Source organism: Ursus arctos, unplaced genomic scaffold (assembly GCF_023065955.2).
Source record: "Ursus arctos isolate Adak ecotype North America unplaced genomic scaffold, UrsArc2.0 scaffold_4, whole genome shotgun sequence".
NCBI classification, from domain to species: domain Eukaryota; kingdom Metazoa; phylum Chordata; class Mammalia; order Carnivora; family Ursidae; genus Ursus; species Ursus arctos.
This window is the reverse complement of record NW_026623056.1, coordinates 16,079,209-16,095,723: the sequence shown is the minus strand read 5'-3', so window position 1 is coordinate 16,095,723 and position 16,515 is coordinate 16,079,209. Positions and strand designations below refer to the sequence as shown.

At 42.7% G+C, this 16,515-nt stretch overlaps 1 protein-coding gene across 1 annotated transcript in view; it reads left to right on the top strand.

The window, feature by feature from the left end:
• The first annotated feature begins 11,283 nt into the window (after positions 1–11,283).
• KLHL6 (kelch like family member 6) overlaps positions 11,284–16,515 on the top strand; it is a 55,291-nt gene continuing 50,059 nt past the window's right edge. Inside the window, exon 1 of the mRNA XM_026497781.3 lies at positions 11,284–11,629. Coding sequence (XP_026353566.1) covers positions 11,337–11,629 — 293 coding nt within the window. The 5' untranslated portion in view covers positions 11,284–11,336. The remainder of the gene's footprint in view (positions 11,630–16,515) is intronic.

Here is a 16,515-nt window from a genome sequence, read left to right as displayed (position 1 = left end):
AGATGCTTTAACGGACATACCTAATACAGCCTGTGTAACTTGGGACAAAGTATCCAACTTCATTTTGGAGCCTCTCTTTCCTCAGTTGTAAAAAGAGGAAAATAATCCATTTTATCAAGGTATCAGGATAAAAGGAAATAGGATGACACAAAGCATACAGAGCACTTAGCCTGATAACATCTCAACAAATGATGCTCTTTTAGTAATAGTGTCATCTATAGCATATTAATATACAATTGACCCTTGAACAACTTGGGTTTGAACTGCATGGGTGCACTTATATGCAGATTTTTTGTAGTGCAGTGCTCTTTTTTATGATTTTCTTAATAACATTTTCTTTTCTCTAGCTTGCCTTATTGTAAGAATATAGTATATAATACATATGATTTGCAAATTACATGTTAATCAAATATATTATTGGTAAGACTTTTGGTCAACAGTAGGCTACTAATTAAGTTTTGGGGGTGAGTCAAAAGTTATATGTGGATTTTCAACTGCACAAGGTTTGGTGTTCCTGACCCCTGTGTTGTTTGAGGGTCAACTGTATTTATAATTAACATATATTGTATATTATATATATTAATATAATTGAAATAATATATTTTTAAATTGCCTCTGATTAGACCGGGTTACTTCTGGGAAGAATTTTCCAGTAGATAAATTCTTCTATGAATTGTTGTGACTCTGGGTAGAATAATATTTTTGATGCACAGGGTAGAGTGATGGGAATGTTTATTTCTCTGGGGAGATGGTGGTCTATGGACCTCTCTATACTGATTATATGGAAATTATCCAAGATAACATGAGGACAATAGATAGCCTGTAGGTACTAACAAAGGCCATTGTGCTGAAGGAGTTTTTGGTCTGAAGCCAGAAGCCAGATTTAGACTGAAATACACATACTTTGTTTTATATAGAAAGGTTTGAATAATAATATCTAATGCTTACGTAGGGCTTCATATATGTCAGACATCATTTTTCAAAAATTTTATTTATTTAATTTTATTAATATTTTTAGAGAGGGCAAGAGAGAGGAATGTGGGGGAGGGGAAGAGGGAGAGAGAATCCCAAGCAGGCTCCATGCCCAGTGTGGAGCCCCACACGGGGCTTGACCTCAAACTCTGAGATCATGACCTGAGCCAAAATCAAGAGTCAGACACTTAACCTACTGAGCCACCCAGGCACCCCTGCCAGACATCTTTTTTTTTTTTTTTTTTTAAGATTTTATTTATTTGACAGAGAGAGACACAGTGAGAGAGGGAACACAAGCAGGGGGAGTGGGAGAGGGAGAAGCAGGCTTCCCACTGAGCAGGGAGCCCAATGCGGGGCTCGATCCCAGGACCCTGGGATCATGACGTGAGCCGAAGGCAGACACTTAACGACTGAGCCACCCAGGCGCCCCTGCCAGACATCATTTTAAAGGCTTCACATATATTTATTCATTTCTCCTTCTTCACAAACACATGGAGGTGGAGACTACTATCACCAGTTTATGGAAAAAGATACTGAGACATTGACCTATTTTTTAAATCCTTTCAATAAACCATAATCAACTGACCTTGCTTTAACCTTATGCCTATCTCTAGTCCTTAGTCCTCTAGGTACCATGTTTGGTATTGCTATTCCTTCAGGACTGGAGTTTTGCCTCTCTCCTCCAGCTTATTCCCAGGGCTAACATTCTTTCATAAACCTCAAACCTGAGGGCTGCCACCAGAGCCCTTGATACCTTTTTTTTTTTTAAACAGTCCAGAGATTTCTTTTTTTTAACACCTATTATGCCATAAGGAATGGGTTCTAGAAGTTCAGGCTCCTTTCCATTGATTTTCATAAAGTATACTTCTCTGGTTGGAGCAGGCTAGGATTTCAGTTTGTTGGGGCTCAGGGCAGGCCCCAAGATGGGCCACAGTGGCATATTGATTTTTCTGAACTGAGGTTACTTAAGAAACAGCCAGTGCTAGAGAAACAGTCTGACCTTACTTTGTCTCCAGACAGCAGGAAATATCTTTCATGTGAAAGGTAACTTCCTTGTACCAGGAAGTATAGAGACATCTTTAAAGTCAGAGGTTTGAAATTGAGGTCCAAGAAGACCATGTAAACAAACTCTGCATAGATTCTCCACTAATTAATACCCAAACTAAGTTTGTCTTATCAATTTGTCAGAAATTTATTATTTCTTTGTCTAGAAAGTATAAAGTTGCCTGTTACGTCTTAGGTCCCATGTCTATGAGTCTCCATACATATGAATTAAATTTGTTTTTTTTCAAAATATTTTATTTATTTATTTGACAGAGAGAGAGCACAAGCAGGGGGCGTAGCAGGCAGAGGGAGAGGGAGAAACAGGCTCCCCACGGAGCAGGGAGCCTGAATGCGGTTCAATCCCAGGACCCTGGGATCATGAGCCTAGCCTAAGGCAGATGCTTAACCGACTGAGCCACCCAGGCACCCCTAAATTTTTTTTCTCCTGTTGATCTGTCTTATGTCAATTTAATTATTACACAAGCCAAAAGAACCAAGCAGGCTACTGATAAAGTTTTCCTCTTCTCCAACAAGTTGACCCCAAGTATTTTTCTCTATGGTTTCCTTCTTTTTCTGATCATTTCCCTTCACATATTTCAGGATGCTATCTTGGCTCTTAGGGTACTTGATACGCTCAAAATATACATTAATTCTCTTGTCAAGAATCTTGCCCTTAACTTGTTTGTTTATAGCAATGCCAGCAACATGCTGGGTAATATTGTAGACTCTTCCAGTTTTGCCATGCAAACATGCCCCTTTTTGAGCATTGCCATTCCTTTAGCCACATACACCCAAATCTAGAAGAAAGGTGATATTGTAGACATAAGGGAATGGCACTGCTTCAAAAAAGAACAAGCCCATGTTTTTTAAAGGCCTAGAGAACATATAGTGGGAGCTGCTCTTCTTTCCTTTTGTGTTAGTCATTTTGGTGAACTATTGGAATACGGCAGTTCTGGTAAAGAAAATAAAAGAAAAAAAAGAAAAAAGCCTCTTAATATCTTGAGCAACCCCGGCTAAGAGGTGAGTTGGGACAGAAAACCACAATGGGACAATGAGTGAGAGGCTACATGAAGTTAAGTGGTTCAAAAATAAGTGTCTGTTGGGAAATTCCCCATATGAGAAAACTGGAATTGCCATCAGGGCAGGTGTAGAAGCTTGAAGGGCTGCAGATGTGATTCTATAGTGAGTGCTTAGAGGTGGGGCCAACATTAGAATCTAGAAGAAGGGTGATATGGTGGTAAGTGTGCGGGTCAGACAGAGGAGCATCCTGGTACTGCTGTTTCTGTTCCAGGGAAGCCCATTTGGGTGTAAGGAGCAGAAGACCAATCAAGCTACCTTGAGAAAAGGGGGATTTAAGTAGAATTTCTCTGAAATCCAGTAGTAGAGCCTTAACTGGAGCTGAAGAGTGTCCATATTCAAAGTAACCTCAGGACCTCCACAGTCTAAAAGGAAAGGTGGTATATCATTCAGGGGCTGGTAAATGTTTAATAACTGGATTTCAAACAAACCAACCAGCAGACAGACAAAAAGGTGCTGATTTATAGCATTTACCAATTTCTGTGGTGTAAATACTCCTATCATGGCCAATTTCAACCAACATAATATCTCTGAATTTGAAGTTGGGAAGAAATACATGCAACTCTATCTCTCTAGTCAGTTTAAGTCTATTTCAACACATCAGATGTTAACTTTGATTTTTTTTCCTGAACTTTCCAAGTTTCAAGAAGGTGGTTTATTATTGTTTTATAATCAGAAAAAAGTAACAGAAGTTATTTAAAAAATAGAAACATATGGGATATGGACTGGCGTATTACAGATAAACTTCTTTGATTTTGCCATTTGTTGAAGGTCAGTCTTAACTTTTGCCATTGGCTCCTGGGTCCACCTAAGGGCTTACAGCAGGTTTGGTTGAGCTCACTTCCAAATTTTGACTCCTATTTTGTGGACATTGTTTCAGAGAGAGGTTGCTCAGAACTACCCCACCAGGTAGATCTTCCTTAAGTTCAGGTCTGCAGAAGACATTCCAGAGTGATGCCCAGGGACCTGGCTAGGTGGCTTTGAATAGAGTTTGGGAAAACTATAACCAATACATGACCAGTCTTTCATTATGTTGACTAAAAACTGTAAAGTTATGCTATGGAAAGTGTTTGCTGTATGTGGCATTTGTAAGAGAAAATAAAACCTTGACAGATCTTTTAAAAATAATCACCTCCAGATTTAAATGATGAAACAGGTGGTGTTAGACTTCACCCTGTATTCAGATTTTGGTTTCTGGACTCCCCACTTAGATCAGCCTTTTGCTCCTTCTCATGCAACTTCCCAGCTTCCTGTTTCGGACTCAGGCAGGCCCCCAGCTCACTGTTCTTTATGAAAGCTTTTATCTTTTGTTATTATTAAGCTGGGGCAAGGTTGTCAAGAGGAGTTGGCCTCAGAGGCCCAGGGCTAGCGTTTGACAGGCAGGAGTCTAGGAGCCTTGGGCAGCTTTGAATTAGGCAGGGAAGAGAGACCAGGCCACGGTGTCTGCAGGATGGGAGTGGGAGAGGCTGGGGTGCTCCACCCATGAGCTGGGGATTCACAGGTGAACCTGATCTGAGGTAGAAGCTGCAGGGTCTCTGTCCTCTGGATCCTCAGCCATTAAGTGGAACCAGAAGACGATCACAGGACAGAAGGTAAGGCTACTCTTGTTTGAGGCATGGGTGGATATTCCAGTTACCTCCCACTTACAAGCAAGATACAAAATCTTGATCATCCTACTTGAGCCTGGGGTGGATAAAGCACTGGCTCAGGAGCTGCCAGTCCTGAATTCTTGCCCCATTTCAGCTACTAACTAGCTGTGTGACTTTGGGGAAGTCACTTAATCATCTGGGTTTACTTCATGATCTACAAACTACTTGTTTGAAGTAGTTGTAAGCCAGACGGGGACGACTCTAAGGATATGAGAATTCTTCAAGTTGGGCTCCAAGTGGCCTTCCTGTAACTGTTTTTTGTTGGCTCTTATTTGATTCACTGGAGTCATCCTCTAGTTTCTTCCACGCGATGGCCTTCCAAATCCCGTATCAGAGTCCTTCTTTTCTCCTTTATTAAACACCTGCAGAGCCTCCGACAGATTCACATATGACAATGGTTCTCAAAGAATGGACCTGGGACCAGGACCAGCAGCATCTGCATCATCTGGAGTTAGAAATGCAAATTCTCAGATGCCACTCCAGACCCACCAAATTAGAAAGTCTGGGGTTGGGGCCCAGGTTATGCTGATGCCTGCTCCAGTTTCAGTATCACTGCCAGAGAGCATGAGTCCAAATTCCCTCACTAGCTTGCTCTCTCTCTCTCTTTTTAAGGAAGGAGATTTTATTTTATTTATATTATTTTATTATTAAACTATTTATCTTTTTATAAAGCTGTTGCTTCATTGTATAAAAATGGCACCAGCAAGCACAGTATATTGCAAAATTAAGATAGTATTGCTCTTTATCTGATGCTATGCAACTAACAAACCTTTCTCCACTGCCAATTATTTCCAAGGGAAAGATCATTTAAGTATTTTGACCCCAATCCAGGGATAGATGTAAGCAAGTTACAATATTCCCTAAGGTTTAAGATTGCAGTGTTATTCTTGAATTACATAATTTTTATAACGAGTTTTTAACCACACATAATTTCAGGATTCTATTACAACTGGACCCTGGCCTAAAAATCATAGGGTGTCGCAAAAAGATGCATATTGTGTTTATCTGCAATCATTAGAAAGTCAAGGGGTGTTTTCTTCCATGAACATTGTTGCAAGTAGTTTCTTTTTCCATTGGCAATGCTAGAAGTTGTGATTTTTAAATCCTCCATGCACCACTAATTTAAGACTTCTATGCTAGATTAAGTTTATTTAGGGGTTCCATTTTCACTCAATAGATTTTATGTATTTCTCATATGCTTCTTCACTTATTAATTCATCCAGTTCTGAAAGATTACTGAGTGTATCTTGATCAGCCAACCATCTTCATAACAAGATTTGTTGACATTCCCAGATTTTCTGGAACGGCTTCATTAATTTCAGTTACTTCTCCTCATAGAGGAGAGAGTTCACTAGCAGCTTTCACAGTTTCCAAAGCTCCAAACTCATCTTGTCTGTCCAATTTTGCCCCAACTTCAGGCAGACTACAGTAAACAACTTCCTGTACAAAATTGCTGATTCGTACTGTTCCAATACCATTTTCTGTTGCTGTCCATTCATGTTTTCCTGGGAGTTAATGCACAGAGAGCCCAGCGGAGCCCGCATAGTATCAGGCCAACAGCACCTGCCCTCAACCCCCCAGATGGTGGCAGGCAGGCCCTGGGTTGGGGGGAGGTGCCGAGGCGGTGCCCAGGCTGCAAGCCCACAGCCCGCATGCTCCGCACCACCACTCGCTCATTCACAGGGATATGGGGGTCGCACAGCAACGACTCAGGAACCCGGCCCACAAGAGAGGGGCCGGGGAGGCTCCCTCTGGTCTGGTGTCTTACTGTCGTATCTCATTTTCCAACCCTACCCTGCTCATACACTTTGTCTTCCAGTTGTACCTAATGGTTTGTAGTTCTCCAGATACTCCTTGTTCTTTTACACCTTTGGTGTGTTCATTCCTCCTTTTTCCTGGAAAGCCTTTGCCCTCTCCCTTTTCTCTCATAAGTTCTTCTTGTCCTCCCAGGTGAGCTCACACATTACCTCAGCCATGCAGGAACTCCTGTAGGAGAGCCACTGGCTATCAAGGCAGAGCTCTTCTTCCAGTTTTTGATTATTCTCTCATCCAACCATGAAATTCGTCTATCCCCCCCTCCCCCGTATTTCTTGACTGAAGCATATGTAACTGCACTTGTGGCAGGTTCTGGGATATAAGATGACTTCACCTGAACTCACAGCTTGCTGGGGGAGGCACACGAGTAGCCGGGTAGTGATAATACAGTGCTTTAGTGCATCCATACAAGCATGAGCAGGGCAGGGAGTACACATGCAAGGTTTGCAATAAATGTAGGTATATTGGGGAAACTTTATAAAAGCAGGAAAGACATTTATCCTGAAGGATAAATTTTGCAGGCAGCAGGAAAGTATGAAGTCTAGGTCTCCCTCATAGTATTTAGACCCTGAAGCACTTTGTTCCTTCTGCTGGTTCTACCCTCCCACACCTGTTGTGGCTCATCCTGGAGAAATCAAATTAAAATGAACTGCATGTTGGGGCACCTGGGTGGCTCAGTCGGCTAAACTTCTAACTTTTTTTTTTCTTTTTAGATTTTATTTTTTGAGAGAGATAGAGAGAGAATCTGAAGCAGATTCTGCACTGAGTGCAGAGCCCCACGCAGGGCTCCATCCGACCACGGTGAGATTGTGACCCGATCCAAAACCAAGAGTCAGACACTCAACCGAGCCATCCAGGCGCCCTTAAGCTTCAACTTTTGATTTTGGCTCAGATCATGACCTTAGGACTGTGAGATGGAGCTCCGTGTCAGGCTCTGCGCTGGGTGTGGAGCCTGTTTAAGATTCTCTCTCTTCCTCTTCCTCTGCCTCTCCCCTCCCCACTCCTAAATAAATAAATAAATAAATAAATAAATGAATAAATAAAATGAGCTGCTTGTTAAATGTGTATGTATGTATATATCTTAATTTTTTTTTCTGACAGGAAATACAAAGTCTCTGAATCAGAGAAAAGATCATTTATTACGCGCAGACCATCTTCTTACCAGTTCCCTGCATCCCTGTCTCTATAGATAATGCGACAAAAGCCTGATGTTGCCCTGAGTGTACAATGGGGTTGCACCATAAGAGGTGAATGCTGAAATTATGAGACTCAGAACTTAGATAGGGCAGCAGGCACATGGGTCTGTTTCCTCCTCATATTCTTCCTCCTGAGAGAGAAACCTTTTTTTTTTTTTTTAAAGATTTTATTTATTTATTCGACAGAGATAGAGACAGCCAGCGAGAGAGGAAACACAAGCAGGGGGAGTGGGAGAGGAAGAAGCAGGCTCATAGCGGAGGAGCCTGATTTGGGGCTCAATCCCATAACGCCGGGATCACGCCCTGAGCCGAAGGCAGACGCTTAACCGCTGTGCCACCCAGGCGCCCCTGAGAGAGAAACCTTTATTCTGGAATGTAAACAGAGCCTCTCTGGGGAGGGGGAGCAGTCTTTACTTTTCCTTTTCTTCCCTGGAATTTAAGCAAATGGCATCAGAGGCTGCCTTCCCTTAGAGGGGAATGGGTTACTACTGTGGGCAACTAGAGCTCAAACCTCTGAGAGTCTTCTGATAGGGCAGAACACACTTTAGCATTGTCCCACCAAGAGACAGGACGCTAGTGTTTTTATCTACCAACTCCTGGTTCTCAGTTGCAGGTCACTCTTGGGAGCACTTCTCATGAGCCCACATGCTCTTATAGCTGGAGAACGCTCTCAGGCAGAGTGGGGCTTTTGGTGTGCTTATAGGAACTGTCTGTGGGTGACCTCCAGCATGGACTGAGGGGATATGGACATGATACCGATTATGTGATCCTCTCTGTCTTCATGTCTCTAAAATGGAGATCATAACTGCACTGGATTGGTGGCAAGATTAAGTGCATCAGAGTTCATAAAGTTCCTCTCATAGTTCTCGAAATGTAGTCAATACTCAATAAGTGATTGCTTTAGTAGTAATAAGTTAACATGAGGGACCAGAGGCTCTTCCTTTGTAGCTGACTTAAGACTTGTTTCTATCAATATAAGTTGTGTTAGAGAAGGCAGTTGACTGGGGTCAGAAGGGGCAACCTGTGGTTTTAGGAATAGAGATTTCCCTTGAGTGAAGCTACCCATTTGCATGGGGACAGAACCTATTCCTTTCAAGCACTGTAAAGCCAACCAGCCTAGTAAGTTATAATTAGATTGTTTTCTCAGTATGAAAGCTTTTGCCAGTGGCTTGTACATTTTGTTGCTTGGTAGGGAAAATAAAACTTCAACAGAACAGAGTTATTTTGCTTGTAGCTATAAAGAATATTTATCAGTTCATACTAAATCTCAGAGCATATCCAGGTTGACATGGATGCCAAACTGGTTGTGTTTTTTTCCTTTGCACTAAATCTAATTGTAGACATTATCACACCTACGGTACAAGTCTGTACATGAATCCCTACTAGGAAGATGTAGGGGTGGGGGGGGGGACAGTAACAGTTATCTGCTTATGTCAAGGGAATGGGGCAGGTGGGTTTGGAGTTATATGAAAAATAATAAGGGAACTTGGTGAACAAGATCCATCGTGAATAGAGAATTGAGTTTTATTCTTATTTTGTTTTAATGGGGGGGGGGCGGTTGGAGTGGAGCTGAACATGGTCAGTGTTGTTTATACTTTGAGGTGTTCTGGGTGACGAGATGCCGTGAGAGGGATTGGGTCATGTGTTAGCCTCAGTTCTACCAGAGGTGGCAGTGAGAGTCATGGAGATGGAAGTGCTGAGCTCCTCCCAGTCGAGGCTTGTGGGAAGAGTCAGTGTTGCTCTTGTTCCCTGTGGGGGGCTTAGGAGGCTAAGCACACACCAGCACTTGCCCCTCCTCTGTGCTAACAGGCCCTGATTTTCTTTGGCTATCAGATCCTTGTTCTTGGGGAAAGTGGACTCAAGCCAGTAGATGAATCATGTTTGGTGCAAGGCAATCATGTTATTCCATTTATATTTCCTGGAGCTTGGTCTAAGGTGGTTAGGTGACCTAGGAGAAGTCTGATGGGGATTTTAGGAAATATCCTCTTTCTGGTAAAAACAGCTGAAGGAGAAGAGACCTGCCCTTCTTTCTGCATTTGGACTGGTTGGTACTGTGACAACTATTATGCGATCTTGAGGGGGCATCTCCATCACACTGAGAGTATGACAGAATGGGAAAATGGAAAAATTCTGTGTCCTTGATGACACAGAAGGATGAGCATCTGGATTAACCTGGGACTCCATACCTCTGGCTTCTTATAATGTGAGACTTCTATTGTTTAAACCACTTTTGATGGCCTATTCTGTTCTTGAGGCCAAAGCGTCTTGATTGACAGAGCTCTGGATACAGCACAAGTCTGGCGGAGGGGAGATAACAAAGGTGTTGACATTAGGAGTGAGCATCCATGGAAGAGAAGAAGTGCTGAGACAGAACCAGGACCCCTGGAAGGGCTCAGTCAGTGCTCCCCACTGCTAGACGGTGCATGAGAGCAGGAACGAGACAGCAGAGGCCACTTCGGTGAGGCGCTGTGGACTGGAGCAGCCGTGGCAGGCAAGCCCTGCTGTTCTCTCTGTGGGAGATGCAGGAGTCAGGACCAACATGATGTTACAGCTCTCGTAGCCTGATGGTGGTGGGGAAACGGGCTTTGCAGCCAAACAGATCTAGGTCCCACCACTTGCTTGAGCAGAGCTTCAGTTTCCTTCTCTGTAAAATGAGGAAAATCCTATCTGCTCCATTGAGTTCTTATAAGGATTAAAATACATTAAAATAAGTTAAATTCTCTAATCCGTAATATAGTGGGAGTTTATGAAAAGATAGTTATTATCATTTAACAGAGACCTGCAGAGATAACGAAGATACTTCATGGTGGACCACTAGATATGTGGCCACTAGATGCTGAGTGAGATCAGGCCAATTTGAGTTGAGACTTGCTAGGGTAATCTGGTGTTGACCTACCCTGATTAGTCTACTAAGAGAGAAGCCCCTGGGGATGGAGTTTCTGGAGACCATTTCTCCTCTGTCCCCAGAGACATATCTGAAACAATAGACTTTCTTGGGGGGAGAACATTAATATTTGCCATGACATTGTTTTCCCCTGCGCGGCAGAGGAAGACAAAGGCAGAAGATGCGCAGTGCTGATATAAACGAGAAGGCCAGCGATAAGTGGGTTTTCCAAAGTTCCCAAGGGACTGGGTGGGGACTTATCGTGGGGTCTCAGACTCCTGAGAAGAGGGAGGGGGAAGATCATAGAATGTTCCCTGCCCATCCTATCATTGACAACTCGGTTATAAAACACCAGAAGTACAAATGTAATAACCAAAATCAGAGGCTTCCTGCTCACGGATATGAGGGGGAGATGGACCAAAATAACCTCACAGCCCTAATTGTAGACTCTGAGAAGCCACCCCTTCTCTCCTGGAGCCCCTTTCTACACACCCGTTCTAAGTAATTTCTAACCTTTTGTTGACTCACAGAAAGAAGAAGAATAGAAGTTACTGGCGTTTGTAGTAACAGGATGAGAAAGTACGAGACTTCCTGTTGTGTGTGTGTGACAGCTGGTGATAAGTGGAGGGCTCTGCACAGGAAATCCGCTCAGCTTCTGCAATGTGACCTGCCTGAAGCTTGGGCGCTCCTTCAGTCTGGATGTTGATGGCAGGACAAAGGGGCGCCTGGACCATGGGTGATGTGGTAGAGAAGAGTTTGGAAGGGCCTCTGGCACCTTCTACAGATGAGCCCTCCCAGAAAAGGGGAGACCTGGTAGAAATCTTAAATGGCGATAAGGTAAAATTCGATGACACGGGACTCTCCTTAATTCTGCAGAATGGCCTGGACACCCTTCGCGTGGAAAACGCTCTGACAGATGTCATCTTGTGTGTGGACATTCAGGAATTCTCCTGCCACCGCGTGGTGCTTGCTGCGGCCAGCAACTATTTCAGGTCAGCCCATCTAGGATTACGGTCAAATTGGGTGCAGGTTGTAAGGAAAATCAGTATCGACGTGAGAGCTCAATCTAGCTAGGTTGCCGTTGTCGTATGTATGGTTTGTATATCTATTTAGGTTTGTGTGTCTATTCGAGATACAAGAAAGGAAGCTATTAAACCTTAGATTTTAGGGTTGGAGCCATATTAAAAGAGAGATTGGTATCATTGAAAAAGCAATGTTTATATATTATGGTGAATCTTCTGTATATGTGTCTTTGTTCCAGAGGGTGGAAAATTACTGAAGTCATGGGGATTTTTTCCCCCTTGGTCTGACTAGTGTGTTGGAAACATGATGTTGTCTTTGTTCACCAATAGAGGTAGAGAAAAGGTTGTGTCTCCTCTTTTGGAATTATCAAATGACTTGCTGAAAATTAGGGGCTTCTTGTTGTGCACAGGGGGTAGATTGGAAAAGAAAGCAGTAATAAAGGTGCTTTTGCAGCGGGGGGCTCCCAGTTATAACACACTTTGGGACCTGAGCTCCGTCCTATCCTGCCCTTCCTGACACTGGGTTTCGAGTCAAGTCACTGCATGCTCTTAGTTTCTGTTTTGTCATCTGTAAGCTGGGAACAATGATTACCTTTCTGGATTGTTGTGATAATTAAATATGAGGGGGAAAAGGCTCTTATACAGTGCCTAGAGTATAGTAGATGCTCAGTATGTCTTTGTTGAAATTCTTCACCTCATTCTGTTTGGCTCAGCTTAGAACCATTTATTGAGTGTTTACCACGAGCAAATGCCTGAGACAGGAAGGTGGGAGAATCAGAAATGCAGTGAATAGGGCTGGATCCAGAGTTCTCCAGATCACTGTAGATGTGGTGGGAACCAGTCCCCAAGGAAAATGAGGATGAAGAAGGTATTTGGGGAACTTGAAAAAGAAATGCTTTTATAATTCTTTTTAATGAGATTCTTCTTAACTCTTGGCTCAGGCTGAGGAAATTAAAAAACATTTACCTATGTAAATATCATGAAAACTATTTTGTTTTTTCATTTTTCTGAGATGCTTAGAGGGAAATTTTTCCTTGGGTTTTAAAGAGCAGGGTCAATGGGTTGTTGTGAAATTGATTAGGTCTCATATGTAGACAAGACAAGGGGACACCTGGGTCAGCAGGAAGTTGTGCCCACTATGTGCCAGACAGACGTAGTTATCTGATTTTATTTTTGCAGCAGTGCGGTGAAGGTGGCTGCTGTTCTCTTTTACAGATGAGGAAATGGAAACCCAGCTTTATATATGTAATCATTGCTAGAGCAGGGATTGGGCACATTCTAGAAATCCTTGTTTTTACTGCAATACAAATTGTCCCTAAATTTGGGGCTTCAATCCACAGGAAGTATACAAAAGGTAACGTGTAGGCACAGCCATAAAGATGGGTTGACACAGATAAACACATTACTTACCCACCAGTTTTGGAGCATGGCTTTTACATTCATCACAACCACTTTCAGAAGTGAATGAGAGTCAACTTGGCTCGAGGTCCTGAGTACCCATTTTTAGGTTTATTCATTCTGTTTTGAATCACTGGAAAATGGCTGTCACACAAAGATATACCCGATTAGCAATTTAGTTAGTGGCTCGGCCTGGCTATGGAACACGACCGCTGGCTGTGTGCTCTCAAATACATCGCTGGTTCCTCTGGTCCTTGGGTTTCTCATCCTAAATGGAAGGCGTTTGGCCCCAGGTCCTTCCCGCCGCGCTGATGCGGGATACATAGGGAAAGTGTCTACCGGCCCTCAGAGGAGGTGGTGGCAATGAGATGCTGGAGGCTCCCACATGGTGTGCATGTCTGCCTGGGGATGAAGAGTTGCTTCCAGAATTGCCTGGTCATGGAGGGAAATTCCTTCTATTCTCTTCTTCAGAGCAGTGACTTTTGATTCTTACCTTGGTATTCCCAAGATGACTTTCCTCCTATAATGAACACAGTCCTGGAGACAGGATTTTTTTTCCAGTACTACTATTAATAATAATGTCTGTCATTGAGCACTTACTGGGAGCAGAACTCTGTGCCACCGGTGTCACACACACTGTCCCACAACAGCCCTGCGAGGGAGGGAATTTTACCCCGTTATAGATGAGGAACCAAAGCGCTGAGTGTCTCAGTTAATAAAGTGACCAAGTGGGATTTGGACCTAGGACTGGTATGAAGTCAGACATTGCCTCACCGCCTGTCTTGCTTTGTTTCTAAGGTTTTGAAAGGGGTTGGGAGCCAAGTTCCTTTTATGCACACACTTCGGAAGGGCAGAGAGTCTGCTCTGTCTGAGAGGCTTCCTACACAGCTCCCCGTGCTTGGGAGGGCCTGGGAGCTGGCTGTTAAATTGTGTAAGTTTTCATTGAAAACATAAATATTTTCCATGGAGTGATTGAACCATAGTTTATTTAACCAGTCCCCTGTTGACAGACATTTGGATTGTTTCTTATCTTTTGCTATGTAACAATGTCGTAATGAATAACATGTCATTTTATATGCGTGCAGGAGTATCTGGGGGCATTTCTAGAACAGGGTTTTCTGAGTCAAGGAGAAATGCATCTGCAGTTTAAGTGGATATGCCAGATTCTCCTTGATAGGGGTTCAGTCGTTTTATACTCCCCACAGGCTTGCCAAAAGAGGCTGGCTTCCAACTTTTGGACTTTTCCCAATCTGACAGATGAGAAATAGTATCTGTTTTAATTTGCAATTCTTTTATTTTTTTAAAAAATATTTATTTATTTATTTGAGAGAGGGGAGGGGCAGAGGGAGAGACAAGAATCTCAGGCAGACTCCCTGTGGAGCTTAGAGCACAACTTGGGGCTCCATCCCACAACCCCGAGATCACGATCTGAGCTGAAACCAAGAGTCAGAAACTTAACCAACTGAACCACCCAAGCAGCCTGTATTTCTCTTATTTTTAATAAGCTCAAACACTTTTCCATATGCTTAAGGATTGTGTGTAGTTCTTTTACTGCAAGTTCTCTCTTCACAGCCTTTCAAATTTTCACATTTTTTAAAAATTAAAATTTATTTTTATCAAAGTACTACATGCAGATAGTTAATAAAGAGTCAAATACTATTTAAAGGCTTATAATGACAAACAAAAGTTCCTCTTCACCTCCTCTACCCTTCGGTTTTGCTAATCAGAAGCCACCATTTTTGACATTTAGCTGTTTCTTCTGGTATTATATTTACATTTCTTCAAAATACGCTTATACTACTCTTTCCCGATTTCTCGATGTTAGACATCGTTTATTGATTTCCTGGTATGTCCGATAAGGACTTAGCACTTACACCTAACTCCCTTACCATACATTTCCCTTCCCTACAATCTCTCAATATAATGTTATCACATTTTTAAAATTTAGTTTGTATCAAGAATTATATTATGTCCATGAAAATATTGTTTCCTGTTAAGCCAAGTTGTGTGATAATGTTACACTCTGTTTCTTGTAGAACTTTTTATCTTTCCTGCAGTTAAAAATTCATTCTTTGGGGCGCCTGGGTGGCACAGCGGTTAAGCATCTGCCTTCGGCTCAGGGCGTGATCCCAGCGTTCTGGGATCAAGCCCCACATCAGGCTCCTCTGCTATGAGCCTGCTTCTTCCTCTCCCACTCCCCCTGCTTGTGTTCCCTCTCTCGCTGGCTGTCTCTATCTCTGTCAAATAAATAAATAAAATCTTAAAAAAAAAAAAAGAAAATATTAAAAAAAAATTCATTCTTTTCTCCATTTGCTTAATTTTGGGACTATCTTTCATTCAAGCCTCTCACCGTTATCAGAGAATCTACCAGTTCCATTTTCCCCCCAAAGAATCTTCCTCACTGATATCATTTTATGCATGTTCTTTGGACCTGCTGCCTAGCTATTGCTGAGCCACATATGTAACCATGGTGGCTGTAAACAGGGACTTTATTAGTAACTCAGACAATATAGTTCCCTTTGGGGGCTTATTTAAAAGTCTTGACTGGAAGGAGGAAGTTGGGAAGATACATAGAGTTGAGGCTGAGAAAAGGGCAAAGGAGAATAAAGCTTTAAAAGTAGCTCATGACATATATTAAATGTCAAACAACCAAATGGCAAGGTGTCCGAATATTCTCATGGCAAGAATATCAAGGGAAGCATGATTTAACATTCATAATAATGTTTTTTAAGTGTTACAAGACTACTAGCGTCTTTTATAAGACTACTAAGAGAGCTGCTATTTGTCTTATGCCTTTGGACATGTCCCCAAATCAAAGTCTTTCGAACCGGTTATGCATCCTGCATGCTGAACCCCACCTCCCAAAGGATCTCCATCTAAACCAGTGATTCTTGCCATTTTGGGGGCAGGGAGCAACTCACTGCAACTGTGGGACACCCCATAAGTGATGTTGACCCCGAGGGCAATCATGTTGTGAGTCCCAGTGGTGATGTAGGGAGGGATCCTCAAGTTATTCACAGTCCTATCTCCTGACTGGCCTTCCTACATGAATAAAAAAGCTTGCAGACTGAGGCTGAGTCAACAGCAAGCTCCTTTGTTGCTGCTGATGCCCCAAATCTGCCTGGACCTTGGCTCCTGCCTTGTACTTCTGTACCTCGGTCTCTGGATCTGTTTCCCTGAGGCCCTGATGATGGGACTTTGACCACTGGCTACAAAAATCAAGCCCAGGTCAGGAATGGGAATGGCATTGTGGGCCCAATCGATTAATATCATTATATATTATTATGTACTAACCAATTACTGTATGGTAGAAAGTGGGGTGAGAGGCTACTTTTAAACCATGTGTAGATGTTATAAGTCTTTGCCTCTGCTACATAATAGCATAAGGTGTCTACAAAGGAGTCAGCAAGCAGGAATGATAGAATAAGTGCAAAAGAAAGCAATGAGTTAAGGCTGTC